Source organism: Phyllobates terribilis, unplaced genomic scaffold (genome assembly GCF_046119375.1).
Source record: "Phyllobates terribilis strain yellow unplaced genomic scaffold, ASM4611937v1 Scaffold_1__5_contigs__length_1240528914, whole genome shotgun sequence".
In the NCBI taxonomy this organism is placed as follows: domain Eukaryota; kingdom Metazoa; phylum Chordata; class Amphibia; order Anura; family Dendrobatidae; genus Phyllobates; species Phyllobates terribilis.
In genome coordinates, this window is record NW_027362761.1 from 316,256,860 (window position 1) to 316,270,646 (window position 13,787).

The 13,787-nt window shown below is 50.9% G+C and overlaps 1 protein-coding gene across 2 annotated transcripts in view; it reads right to left on the reverse strand.

Annotated features, from left to right (window-relative positions):
* Positions 1 to 5,079, reverse strand: part of PPIL2 (peptidylprolyl isomerase like 2) — a 61,909-nt gene extending 56,830 nt beyond the window's left edge. For both annotated transcript variants that reach the window (XM_073675187.1, XM_073675178.1), the window contains exon 1: positions 4,932 to 5,079. In XM_073675187.1, coding sequence (XP_073531288.1) covers positions 4,932 to 4,963 — 32 coding nt within the window. In that variant the 5' untranslated portion in view covers positions 4,964 to 5,079. The remainder of the gene's footprint in view (positions 1 to 4,931) is intronic.
* Positions 5,080 to 13,787: the final 8,708 nt, after the last annotated feature.

Consider the following 13,787-nt stretch of genomic DNA (forward strand, 5'->3'; position numbering starts at 1 on the left):
TCATGCTGCAGTGCCTGAGAAACGACCGCCGCATCGCCCACATTCTCAACACGGCTGATTATTGGGTGTCCACCCTCCTAGATCCTCGCTACCGGGACAACTTACAAAGCCTCATAACACCGTTGAACCGGGAGCGTAAAATGCGGGAGTACCAAGACGCACTGGTGCATTCCATCATGTTCTCCATTCCAACCGAGAGCAGTGCTGCTAGTGCTTTACAAAACAGCTCAGTGCGTCGAGGCAGTGGAGGAAGCTCTGCACAAAGAGGGAGCAGAAGCAGCGCCTCAGCACAAGGCAAGACCAGTATGGCCGAAATGTGGCAAAGTTTTGTGTCCCCGCCGCCACAAATGTCTACACCATCACAGACGGCTCCAGTAAGCAGGAGGCAACGTTTCCGTCAGATGGTGACAGACTACATGTCTTGCCCTCTTAGTGTACTCCCAGACGGCTCTTCTCCCTTCAAGTTTTGGGTCTGTAAGCTAGATACATGGCCAGAGCTAAGTCAGTATGCATTGGAGGTGCTAGCTTGCCCTGCTGCTAGTGTATTATCGGAACGCGTCTTTAGTGCCGCAGGTGGTGTACTAACAGACCGTCGCATGCGACTATCCTCCGATAAAGTTGACCGGCTTACTTTTCTCAAAATGAACAAGGCCTGGATCTCTCATGAATTTGCCAGTCCTCTTCCAGAATAAATAATTGTTGGCAAAAGTATCCAGGTCTCCTGTTCTGTTCATGTTTCTACCACCTGAACTGTAATCCCTGAGCTCCAACACCGTCAGTTGGCGCTCAGAAGTGCCGTCTGCACAGTCAACACTTGCTGCCGTGTCATTGGGGTTCAGTAACGTCAGCTGTTCCCCGGCTGTGCGGACGGCAATTTCTCCTGCTCTGTCCACATCCACTGTACTACTGATTTAAAACCTCCTCCAAATACACTTCTGGCTCCTCTGTTTTCAGTATTATCCCTGAGCTCCAACACCGCCAGCTGGGGCTCGGAAGTGTCGTCTGCACAGTCAACACTTGCTGCCATGTTATTGGGGTTCGGTAACGTCAGCTGTTCCCCTGCTGTGCGGACGGCAATTTCTCCTGCTCTGTCCACATTCTCACTACTACAGATTTTAAAGTTGCTCCAATTACACCTCTGGCTCCTCTGTTTTCAGTATTATCCCTGAGCTCCAACACCGCCAGTTGGCGCTCGGAAGTGCCGTCTGCACAGTCAACACTTGCTGCCGTGTCATTGGGGTTCAGTAACGTCAGCTGTTCCCCTGCTGTGCGGACGGCAATTTCTCCTGCTCTGTCCACATTCTCACTACTACAGATTTTAAAGTTGCTCCAATTACACCTCTGGCTCCTCTGTTTTCAGTATTATCCCTGAGCTCCAACACCGCCAGTTGGCGCTCGGAAGTGCCGTCTGCACAGTCAACACTTGCTGCCGTGTCATTGGGGTTCAGTAACGTCAGCTGTTCCCCTGCTGTGCGGACGGCAATTTCTTCTGCTCTGTCCACATTCTCACTACTACAGATTTTAAAGTTGCTCCAATTACACCTCTGGCTCCTCTGTTTTCAGTATTATTCCTGAGCTCCAACACCGCCAGTTGGCGCTCGGAAGTGCCGTCTGCACAGTCAACACTTGCTGCCGTGTTATTGGGGTTCAGTAACGTCAACTGTTCCCCTGCTGTGCGGACGGCAATTTCTCCTGCTCTGTCCACATCCACTGTACTACTGATTTAAAACCTCCTCCAAATACACCTCTGGCTCCTCTGTTTTCAGTATTATCCCTGAGCTCCAACACCGCCAGTTGGTGCTCGGAAGTGCCGTCTGCACAGTCAACACTTGCTGCCATGTTATTGGGGTTCGGTAACGTCAGCTGTTCCCCTGCTGTGCGGACGGCAATTTCTCCTGCTCTGTCCACATCCACTGTACTACTGATTTAAAACCTCCTCCAAATACACCTCTGGCTCCTCTGTTTTTAGTATTTACCCTGGGCTCCAATACCGCTAGTTGCTGCTCAGAAGTGCCGTCTGCACAGTCAACGCTTGCTCCAGTGTTATTGGGGTTCAGTAACGTCAGCTGTTCCCCTGCTGTGTGTCCGGCTAATTCTCCTGCTTTGTCCACATCCACTGTACTACTGATTTAAAACTTGCTCCAATTACACCTCTGGCTCCACTCTGTTTTTAGTATTTACCCTGGGTTCCAGCACCGCCAGCTGGTTCTCGGTAGTTCCATTTGCTCTTGTACCTTCTACTACCCATCCGGGTTCCAGTACCGTCAGCTGGTTCTCGGCAGTGCCTTTGGATTAGGTGCCTCCTTCTCGGTATCCAAGTTCCACCAACGTCTGCTGGTCCTTGGTAGTGCTTTCTGGCACAGGTACCTCCTCTGCTTAGTAACCGAGTTCCAGTACCGTCAGCTGGTCTTCGGCAGTTCCATTGGCTCTTGTACCTTCTGCTACCCATCCGGGTTCCAGTACCGTCAGCTGGTTCTCGGTAGTTCCTCAGCTTTCTTGTACCTTCTGCTACATTTCCAAGTTCAAGCTTTTTGAAATGGTTCTTGGTAATCACTCTGGATCTCCCTGACTACCCTGAAGACCAACCCTAAGAAGACGAGGACCCCGAAGACAACGACCCTGAAGACGAGGACCCTGAAGACCACCCCGAAGAAGACGAGGACCCTGAAGACCACCCCGAAGAAGACGAGGACCCTGAAGACCACCCCGAAGAAGACGAGGACCCCGAAGACCAACCCGAAGAAGACGAGGACCCCGAAGACGACGAGGACCCCGAAGACGACGAGGACCCCGAAGACGACGAGGACCCCCGAAGACCACCCCGAAGAAGACCAAGAAGATGACCCTGAAGAAGTTGACCAAGAGGACAAAGAAGAGAAGACAAGCACCAAGATACAGAAGAACAAGAGACAGAAAACCAAGAAGCAGAAATACAAGAAGCTGCAGAACAAAAAGCGGAAGAACATTAAGCATAAGACTAAAAATCAGAGCAAAAGATAATATCTAAATTATAAGCAGAAGATGACTAAGCAGTGTATGGGGGTGAGTCCGTTCCTCCTCGTGGTGCCCCTGGAAAAGACCTGCTGCTGCAGGCCAAACTGAACGCGGACAAATCCTGTTGTAAATCTTTTGTGACGGGCAGAACGAAAGGTGTAATGTCCAACCTTTTATAGATAACAACTACAGGAATGCCTGTCACAAATAAGAATGATGAAGAAGAAGAATATGAAGAAGATGAAGAAGTAGAATATGAAGAATGTAAAAAAAAAAGAATAATACGAAGAAGGTGAAGAAGAAGAAGATGAAGAAGGTGAAGAAGAAGAGGATAAAAAAGATGCTGAGGATGATGAAGGAGAAAGTGTGGGAGAAGTAAAAAAGAAGGTGAAGAGCATGGAAGTAGTGAAACATAAATATCTGACAAAATATAAAAATACTTAACATAGTCAATATTTCCGTAACTCAGAACGTCTTAAAAAAAATATTAATTCCTGCTATTCCATTTGATTGGGCTAAACCTCTATGCCTTTATTGTCTCCCCCACCTCCCCCAATACATTCTACATTATTCTTAGTTGTTTTCCTTCATGTAGAATTAACCTACAAGGAAAGAAAGGGTTTATTTTCATTCCGATATTTCTGTCCCATTGACTTGCATTGGTTTCCGGTATCGGAATCGGCGATATCCGATACTTTTTCGGTATCGGTCCGATCCAATCCTATCCGATATTTCCCGATATCGGAAGGTATCGCTCAACACTAGTCAGCAGGTCAAAAGTCGCCAGTTTTTGCTCTTATTCCTGCTGCTCCACTGAAGGTTCATTAGTTTATTTTTCGTAAATCCCAGAGCTATGGGACTTTTTATTTAGTGCTAATTTTTATGGGCTTTCCAAAGGGATGCTGCTCACAGGTTAATGGTGCAGACCAGCCTAAAGACACCCGAGTGATTCCTGTGAGCAATGTCCCCTTGTAAAAACAAACAAAAAAAAATTGTACCAAAAAAATATTACCTTTGGGTAAAAAAACAAACAAACGATACTTAGGGGAACAGCAAGAATAAAAAGACAAACTAGTTGCTTTTGATCTGGTAATAATTCCTCTTTAAAGGGGTTGTCTACTACTCAGATACCTTCTCAATCCTCATGTTTCTGCATTATAAAATAATAGCACCAATATTCACCTTCGGTGTCGGCACTGGCACTCCCGGGGATGACGTAACATTGTTATGTCATGTGATCACTGCGGCCAATCAGCGCTGGCGTCACTCTTCCCGCCTTCAGACAAATCACATACATCCGGAGAAAGTCAGAGCCGCTGCTGCTCTCATTTCCTCCAGATGGAGTGGAGCGTGGAGCCAGCGCTGATTGGCCGCAGGGGTCGCCAACAAGATATTTTGGAGAATGGCAGCTTCCCAATCGGTGGGAATAGTTTGGGGAAGGCCCTTCTGTTCCAGCAACGTCCATAAAGGTATATTAGGTGAAAGTGGTGAGGAACAGGAGCGGCCGCACTGAGCCATGACCTCAACCCCAGCAGACATGTTTGGGCTTAAGCAGAACAGAGATTGTGTGCTACATCCTCTTCTCTAACGTCACTGTCTGACCTCACCATGCTTTTCTGCATGAATAGCCAAAAATTCCCAGACACCTCCAAAATCTTGTAGAAAGTCTTCTCAGCACAGTGATAGCTGCTATATCCACAAAGGAGGGAGGAAAACTGCATACTAATGTCTATAGACCTCTCCTGGAGACGTAATGTGAAGAGGTCTGGGTACATATAGTGTATATAGCTCCTGCTCACACTATTATGGGATACTGTGACAGATCCAATCACAATGCCAATAACAGGAACCTCTACAGACAATCTGCGTGTGATCAGAGCGCTGCCCAGGCAGACTCCAGTAATCCCTACACCAGCTACAATGGGCGCCGCACTCACATCTTATCCTTCTGGTGCTGTCTCTTCCCCATCTTCACTGCGTGCTCGGCTCCAGACACCAACCAAACCAACAGCTCAGAGTGCTACAACTGTCTCACCACTTCCGGCCGTCTCCTACCTCTGCCACACGCCGGAAGTGACGTCCCGGAAGCACAGCGGTAGCCATGTTGGAACTCTCACTATCTGGCATTGAGGAGTAGCAATATGGATGTGCAGAGCGCTGTCTAGTGCTGATCCTCGCCGGGTGCGGGTCACTGCCGGCGCGGTGTGGCAGAGCTTATATTCTGAACCATCACTTCTCCATCCTTTCTTTGTTATTTGCCCGTAAACCAATGGCTGATACATGAGGTAGAAATAATCCTCCCAGAAAAGGGGCGATGGGTAAAAAAACGGTGCATTGCTGTGAGCAGCAGTAATCTATGGAGTGATGCTGCTCCCAAATAAGTCACCAGAAGATCCAGCTCTGTGTAGTTAAAGGGACGCCTCAAAGTGGAGAACAAAAAATACTAAAACTTCCTAGTGTGTACAGGTGTCTATTTCACGGGGCTGCTGTGGTCACAGGACCAGGCTCTGCAGCGCTGGTACAGATGGGGCTGCTGTGATTACAGGACCAGGATCTGCAGAGCCGCTACAGATGGGGCTGCTGTGGTCACAGGACCAGGATCTGCAGCGCCGGTACAGATGGGGCTGCTGTGATTACAGGACCAGGATCTGCAGAGCTGCTACAGATGGGGCTGCTGTGGTCACAGGACCAGGATCTGCAGCGCGGGTCCAGATGGGGCTGCTGTGGTCACAGGACCAGGATCTGCAGAGCCGGTACAGCTGAGACTGCTGTGGTCACAGGATCTGCAGAGCCAGTACAGATGGGGCTGCTGTGGTCACAGGACCAGCATCTGCAGCGCCGGTACAGATGGGGCTGCTGTGATTACAGGACCAGGATCTGCAGCGCCGATACAGATGGGGCTGCTGTGGTCACAGGACCAGGATCTGCAGCGCCGGTACAGATGGGGCTGCTGTGATTACAGGACCAGGATCTGCAGAGCCGGTACAGATGGGGCTGCTGTGGTCACAGGAGCAGGATCCGCAGAGCCGGTACAGATGGGGCTGCTGTGGTCACAAGACCAGGATCCGCAGCGCCGGTACAGATGGGGCTGCTGTGATTACAGGACCAGGATCCGCAGCGCCGATACAGATGGGGCTGCTGTGGTCACAGGACCAGGATCTGCAGCGCTGATACAGATGGGGCTGCTGTGATCACAGGATCTGCAGCGCTGGTACAGATGGGGCTGCTGTGATTACAGGACCAGGATCTGCAGCGCCGATACAGATGGGGCTGCTGTGGTCACAGGACCAGGATCTGCAGCGCCGGTACAGATGGGTCTGCTGTGGTCACAGGACCAGGATCTGCAGCGCCGGTACAGATGGGGCTGCTGTGGTCACAGGACCAGGATCTGCAGAGCCGGTACAGATGGGGCTGCTTTGGTCACAGGACCAGGATCTGCAGCGCCGGTACAGATGGGGCTGCTGTGGTTACAGGACCAGAATCTGCAGAGCCGGTACAGATGGGACTGCTGGGGTCACAGGACCAGGATCTGCAGGGCCGGTACAGATGGGGCTGCTGTGGTCACAGGACCAGGAACTGCAGCGCTGGTACAGATGGGGCTGCTGTGATTACAGGACCAGGATCTGCAGCGCTGGTACAGATGGGGCTGCTGTGATTACAGGACCAGGATCTGCAGCGCTGGTACAGATGGGGCTGCTGTGATTACAGGACCAGGATCTGCAGCGCTGGTACAGATGGGGCTGCTGTGATTACAGGACCAGGATCCACAGCGCCGGTACAGATGGGGCTGCTGTGGTCACAGGAGCAGGATCCGCAGAGCCGGTACAGATGGGGCTGCTGTGGTCACAGGACCAGGATCTGCAGCGCCGATACAGATGGGGCTGCTGTGGTCACAGGATCTGCAGAGGCGGTACAGATGGGGCTGCTGTGGTCACAGGATCTGCAGAGCCAATACAGATGGGACTGCTATGGTCACAGGACCAAGATCTGCGGCGCCAGTACAGATGGGGCTGCTGTGATTACAGGACCAAGATCTGCAGCGCCGGTACAGATGGGGTTGCTGTGGTCACAACACCAGGATCTGCAGATCTGGTACAGATGGGGCTGCTGTGGTCACAACACCAGGATCTGCAGAGCCGGTACAGATGGGGCTGCTGTGGTCACAGCACCAGGATCTGCAGAGCCGGTACAGATGGGGCTGCTGTGGTCACAGCACCAGGATCTGCAGAGCCGGTACAGATGGGGCTGCTGTGGTCACAGCACCAGGATCTGCAGAGCCGGTACAGATGGGGCTGCTGTGGTCACAGAACCAGGATCAGCAGCGCCGATAAAGGGAACACTCAAATAACACATCCTCTGAATGAATGAAATATTCTCATTGAATCTGAATGAATGAAATATTCTCAATGAATACTTTGTTCTGCACAAAGTTGAATGTGCGGACAACAAAATCACATAAAACTCATCAATGGAAATCAAATTTATTAACCAATGGAGGCCTGGATTTAGAGACACCCCTAAAATTAAAGTGGAAAAACACTCTACAGTCTGATCCAACTTTGATGCAATGTCCTTAAAAAAAAGTCAAAATGAGGCTTAGTATTGTGTGTGGCCTCCACGTGTCTGTATGACCTCCCTACAATGCCTGGGCATGCTCCTGATGAGCTTGTGGATGGTCTCCTGTGGGATCTCCTCCCAGACCTGGACTAAAGCATCCGCCAACCAGTAATTAGACTCACGGCAGCTAATCAATTACCCATCCCGGTCGCAGGGGTGGTGTGGATGAAGATCCAAGTGTGTTGAAAAGATGTAGGAAAAAAAGGAGTCGTCCTGGTCGCAGGGGGAACCGGAAGTGGACCCCCGGTGACCCTCGGAATGAATGTGCTGAAAGAGATCGGGCAAATCCTGATTAGTGAGCCGAAGGAGATTCCTCTAGACCAGGGGACCCGCGAACCCCCCAAAGGAGGGTCTTTCAACAACTAATCCGAGCTGCCCAGGACAAACTGTACTCACGTTATCCGCATGGACCTGCACACCTCGAGGGGGGGGGGGGGGGGGGGGTCGAAGTTCAGATAGAACCAGCATCGATGGACAAAGTACAAAGTACCCCCCAGACTCTTGGTGGGTACTGGGCGAAGATGATCTCACACTCCCTCCCAGGGCGGATATAGCTCAAATTCTGGGAATGCCAGAGAAGTTGGTGCGACCTGATGTGGTACAACTGTACGAGGAGACCCCTGGACTCTGGCTGTCACCGTGCCGCCGGAATCCCACCGGGCTAGTGCGAAGGGGGGATGAAGAATCCTAGAACGAATGTGGGCTGAATTGACGGGACTTACACCTCAACAGGTGCAGCAGGTTGAGGAGGTACTGGAGCAGCACCAGGAAGTCTTTGCTCGCCATGAGGATGATTTTGGTTGCACCGAAGCCATTACCCACGAGATTCCCACGGGGACCGCTGCCCCAGTGTGGGAGAGATACCGGCAGATACCTCCCCAGATGTATAAAGAGGTTAAGGAGATGTTAGCCCATATGCTACAGAATGGTGTGATACGGGAGAGTCAGAGTCAGTGGGCAGCCCCGATTGTCCTGGTTCGGAAGAAAGATGGGACCCTGTGGTTCTGTGTGAACTATAGACAACTGAATGCCTGTACAGTATGGGATTCTTACCCACTACCCCGAATCGAAGAGTCCCTGTCGGCCTTGGGGAAGGCAAGATACTTCTCCTCCTTGGATCTGGCCAGTGGGTATTGGCAGGTGCCCGTGGCCGAACATGACCGTGCGAAGACGGCGTTCATATTACCCATGGGACTGTTCGAATTCAATCGGATGCCCTTCGGCCTAACGCCCCTGGGACGTTCCAGCGTCTGATGGAGAGGTGCCTGGGCGATTTGAACTTCGAGGTGACACTGATTTACCTTGATGACATAATTGTCTATGCCGCCACCTTCGAGGAGCACCTCCAGCGACTGGAGCAAGTACTAAGTCGCCTACAGAGTCATGGCCTAAAGGTGAAGTGCCACCTGTTCCGCAAACAGATCGAATATCTCGGTCATACTGTGTCCGGTGAAGGAGTCAGGCCCACCCAGGAAAAGGTGGCCGCCGTATAGGAGTGGCCTACTCCGAAGACAGTGAAGGACGTTCGGGCCTTCCTGGTACTTGCCGGGTACTACCGAAGATTCGTGAAGAACTTCACCCGCATAGCCAACCCATTGCTGGAGCTACTTAAGGGAGTGCCGGTGGGCTCTAAGAATCAGGCGATTCGGTGGGGAAGCAGCCAGGAAGAGGCCTTCCACGCCCTAAAAATGACCTGACCGAGGCCCCAATACTTGCCTATGCGGATTTCTCCCAACCAGTCATATTCCACACTGATGGGAGCCTACATGGTCTGGGAGCCGTGTTATCCCAAGTACAGGAGGGGAAAGAGCGCATGATTGCGTACGCCAGCCGCTCCCTTCACGACTCTGAGAGGAACCCAGATAATTATAGCTCTTTTAAATTAGAGTTGCTGGCTCTGGTTTGGGCAATGACCGAGAAGTTTGCAGAGTATTTGTCAGGGTCCGAAGTACTGGTGAGAACAGATAACAACCCGCTGGCCCACCTGGAGAATGCAAAATTGGGGGCCCTGGAGCAGTGGTGGGGGGCCCGCATGGCCAGGTACCGGTATAAGATCGCCTACCGGCCTAAGGCAGAGAATACTCACGCCGACGCCCTCTCCAGAGTGACTTATGAACGGCCTGATCATGACCGCGATGAAGATTTGGAGGCGGATGAGACCCCTAGCTTCCGAAGTTTCGTGGGACCGCTGCCCGCGGCGCAGGGACAGATCGGAGAGACGTCGGAAGAACAAGTGCTAGGGCGGCCAAGAGATGACTGGATCCGACTTCAACAGACTGACAGAGAAGTTGCTCAATTACGTCAACGGGTGGCTTTGCGGCAAGTCCACCGTCGAGAAGAGAGGAGTACCCTGTCCTCGGGAGCACTGAAAATGCTGGGACAATGGGAGAGACCATGTTTGCGAGATGGGCTGCTGTACCGACGGGTGCAGCTACTGCGAGAGTTCGGGACCACCTGGCAAGTGGTGATCCCAGAGAAGTTGGTCGGAGTAGTGGCTAAGGAGGCTCATGAACGAGGGGCTCACTTCGGACCAGAGAAGACGTTTCAGTGGTTGCAGAGGCTTGTGTATCATCCCCGACTGCGAGCAACAATAGAAGACACTTGTCGAAGATGTCGGAGCTGTGAGCTGGTTAAGCCCCCGGAGCAACAGGTCCCCATACAAACCATTGTGACTTCTGCCCCCTTAGAGATGCTGACAATCGACTATTTGACTGTTGGACCGGCGCATCTCGGGTATAAACATTGCCTGGTAATGACAGACCACTTCACAAAGTTTGCAATAGTGACCCCGACCAGAGACCAGACCGCCGAGTCAGCTGCGCAGGCCATCTGCCGAGACTTCATTCGGGTGTATGGCTGCCCAAAGAGGATCCATTCCGATCAAGGCGCCTACTTCCAAGGCCGGGTGATGGAAGAGCTGCACCGGTTGTACAAGATTGAGAAGTCACGGACTAGTCCTTCCCACCTTCAAGGAAATGGGGCCTGTGAACGCTTTATTCAGACATTGGTCCAAATGCTCTGCATGTTGGAGGAAAATCGGAAGGTACGATGGCCTGAGTTTGTGGCCGAGCTGGTGTGGGTCTACAACAACCGAGTGAATAGTACGATGGGGTTCACTCCTTATACCTTGCTGTTTGGGCGAAAGGGGTGAGAGATTACCGAGTTAGAGCTGGACCCCGAGGAGGACTACCCACGGACAGAGATGTCTTCCTGGGTCCGGGAACATCGGCATCAACTGCAGACGGTTGGTACAGCAAAAGTTTCAGGAGCTCAAACATCATGAGACATTGCCTCTTCGAGGGACCGTTCTTAGGCCCGGGGAGCGAGTGTTGGTTCAGGACAGGCGGCCCCGGGGCAAATTGAGTAGGCGGTGGGAACGGACCCCGCACCGAGTGAAGCGCAGGATTGGCGCTGAAGGACCTGTGTATGAAGTTCAACCCGAGGGGGCTGAAGGAGCCCCTACCAGAGTGGTTCATCGTAGTATGCTGCGACTCTGTCTAAAGATGACGAGGATGGAGAAGAATCACCTGCTTCTAGAGAGGGTCCTGTCACAGTTGCTCCAAGCCACGATGTGGACGAAGAATTGTTGGTTCTACCTCCGAGCCCCAGCACTCGATTACCTGCAGTCTCCAGCGCAGGCGGCGAGGGAACTTCGGTTGAAGCCACCGTACAGGCGGAGATTGGGAATCCAAGTAACCCTGCACCACCCATTGGTCAAACTGAGTTACGCCGGTCAGAATGAACAACAGCAGGAGTGCCTCCTCACCGTTAAGAACAAGATCAATTCATATGGTACCGTATCGTCCAGGAAGTCCAAGGATGTGAACTTTTGGTGAAGGAACTCTTGCCCATGGAATGGCGAGTTAAAGGAGAGCGGGGGTGTAAGAGGGAAGACCGGGGTGGAAGTACTTTCAGAACAAGGGATCCAGAACTGCGGAGGACGTACCTCTGGTTGCAGGGGGAAGATAGGCTTCCAGCACAGGAGTCAGGTGACTGGGAAGCTGGTGGCGTGACTGGAGAGAGGGAGAGACGAGGACTTTTGCGCGGGAAAGCGAGAGCAGAGTCCCGCTCAGCAGAGCAGTGTGAGAAGGTCCAGGCTCCTGGCTCCAGTACTGGGAGCAAGAGCAGAGTACAGTGGACCGGAGGAGTCAAGCCAACTAGAGGGAGAAGAGACGCAGGGTCTGTGGAGCCGAGCACGTGAGGTGCCGTGTTATGGACTAGGGGCTCAGCGGGTAAAACCAGAGACCGCTCGCTGCCGCCAGAAGACGGAGCATTGTTTGGGCGGGGAAGCCCGAAGAAATCAACACCGGCATCAGCTGGCAACGGCCTTGTGGAGGAAAAGCGTCAGCTAAGTGTAAAAACTGTCGATTACAACCGGCTCGACTCTGCTATGTCTAGTTAAACTGTGAACTGTCAGTTAAAGACTTTTACCGGCTACTTCCCTTGTTTTCCCCCATATTTTCCCCTGTTACTTCATGTGTGGAGATTGACCCTGTTATTATAAACTTCCCGTTTATTAACCCTGTATTGGCTGCTCTGTGTTTCTGTGTCGCTGCATCTAAAGTACCCGTGTTACACTTTACTGCCCAAAAACATTTGCAATGAAAGATTGGGTGATACGAGAGTTCCTGTGAGTTCTCTAGCAAATCCTTCACTGGTGACTATTGGCTGAGAGAATCCTCATAGATACATGCAATCTAATAAAAAGAAGAAAGCTTTATTAAATATTTCATTTTAAAAGGGAACTTTATTGTTGATCAATGCATGTGCTGTTTAAAAGGGGACCTGTCACCATGTCAAAAGTGGCCGGTTTTTGCTCTTTTATTGCTCGCTGCTCTCAAGTATTCTGTTCCTGAGATATGTGATTTTTTTTTTTAGTGCCAATATTTATGGTCTTTACCAAGGGGGCGTTGATCTCAAGATAATGATGCAGAGCAGACGAGAGACATGCCCCCAAAGAATCCTGCGTCCACCCGCCCCCTTTGGTAAAGATCATCATTTTGGCATTAATAAAAGAGCTGAATACTCAGGAGCAGTGGGAATAAAATAAGAGCAAAAACTGACCACTTTTTGACCGTTCTTTTCAAACTGAGCCTCTCAACCCCAAAATGCTAATTAAACCACTAATTGGTATAGATTGTAGTTGCCAGAAAAAAATTTAATTTAATATGCAAAGTATGGGGATTTTGGTGCACTCTTGGTGTGGCCCAAGGGCTCAGTGTACCCTTACAGCCCTCTCAGTTTGCATATTGATCATTATTATGTATTGGTTGACAATGCAGGAGCACACTGCCGTGAGTGCGGCTGGTTTCCTGCAGTGTGCGCTCTCATTGCTGACTCCCACCTGTGGCCGCCGGTTGGTATTTTACAGGGTTAAAGTTTTGCTGTCCAGTGCACCTTTCCTACTTTCCTGCAATCTTGGTGCAACTTCACACAATGTTGCTAAACTGTTAAATCCAAAAAGTCCAAGGTACGGGATGTGCTCCTCCAAAAGGTTATCTTTATTGTGTCACAGCATATACAGGATGAAGACGGGCGACGTGTCAGCCATAGTGCCTTTTTCAAGCCATTTACAAAAAAGGAACACAGATCGTTTTATATATGGCTCTGTACTTTACTACAGGATAGGCCCTAGAGATGGGAGCGCACACTAACACCGAGCACGGCTGGGCTCCTGCAGGACCAATGCGGATGTGCAAGGCCATTGATTGAGTTCAGGTACTGTTGTCAATCAAGATATGACACAGTGCTCAATATAAATATTGAAGGGTTGTAACAGTGCACTGAGCAAGCTACATTACCGGTAAGATTTTTATAGGCTCTTAGTTCACTACATACCTGTGTAAGTGGTTTAGTTAGCAATTTGGGGCAGCAGATTCCTTTTAAAAATGTACCTGGTTACCCGATTCATGCTGCCAAAGCCTTTTGCACAATTTTAGCCAGGCATATTTTTCTCTAAAACACTAAGGTTTCAGAGAAAGTAATACTTTAAAGATCCAGCCCAAGAAGAGACTAGTCTGGCCCCGCATTGCTTCAGGTGACTGACAGGTCTCTCGCTAAGGCCACGGCCCCACTATCAGTATTTGCTCAGTATTTTTTCTCAGGAGTGGGAGCCAAAATCAAGTGTAAAAAGGTATAATAGAAACAAGTGCATAAATTCTGCATTTATCACCCAC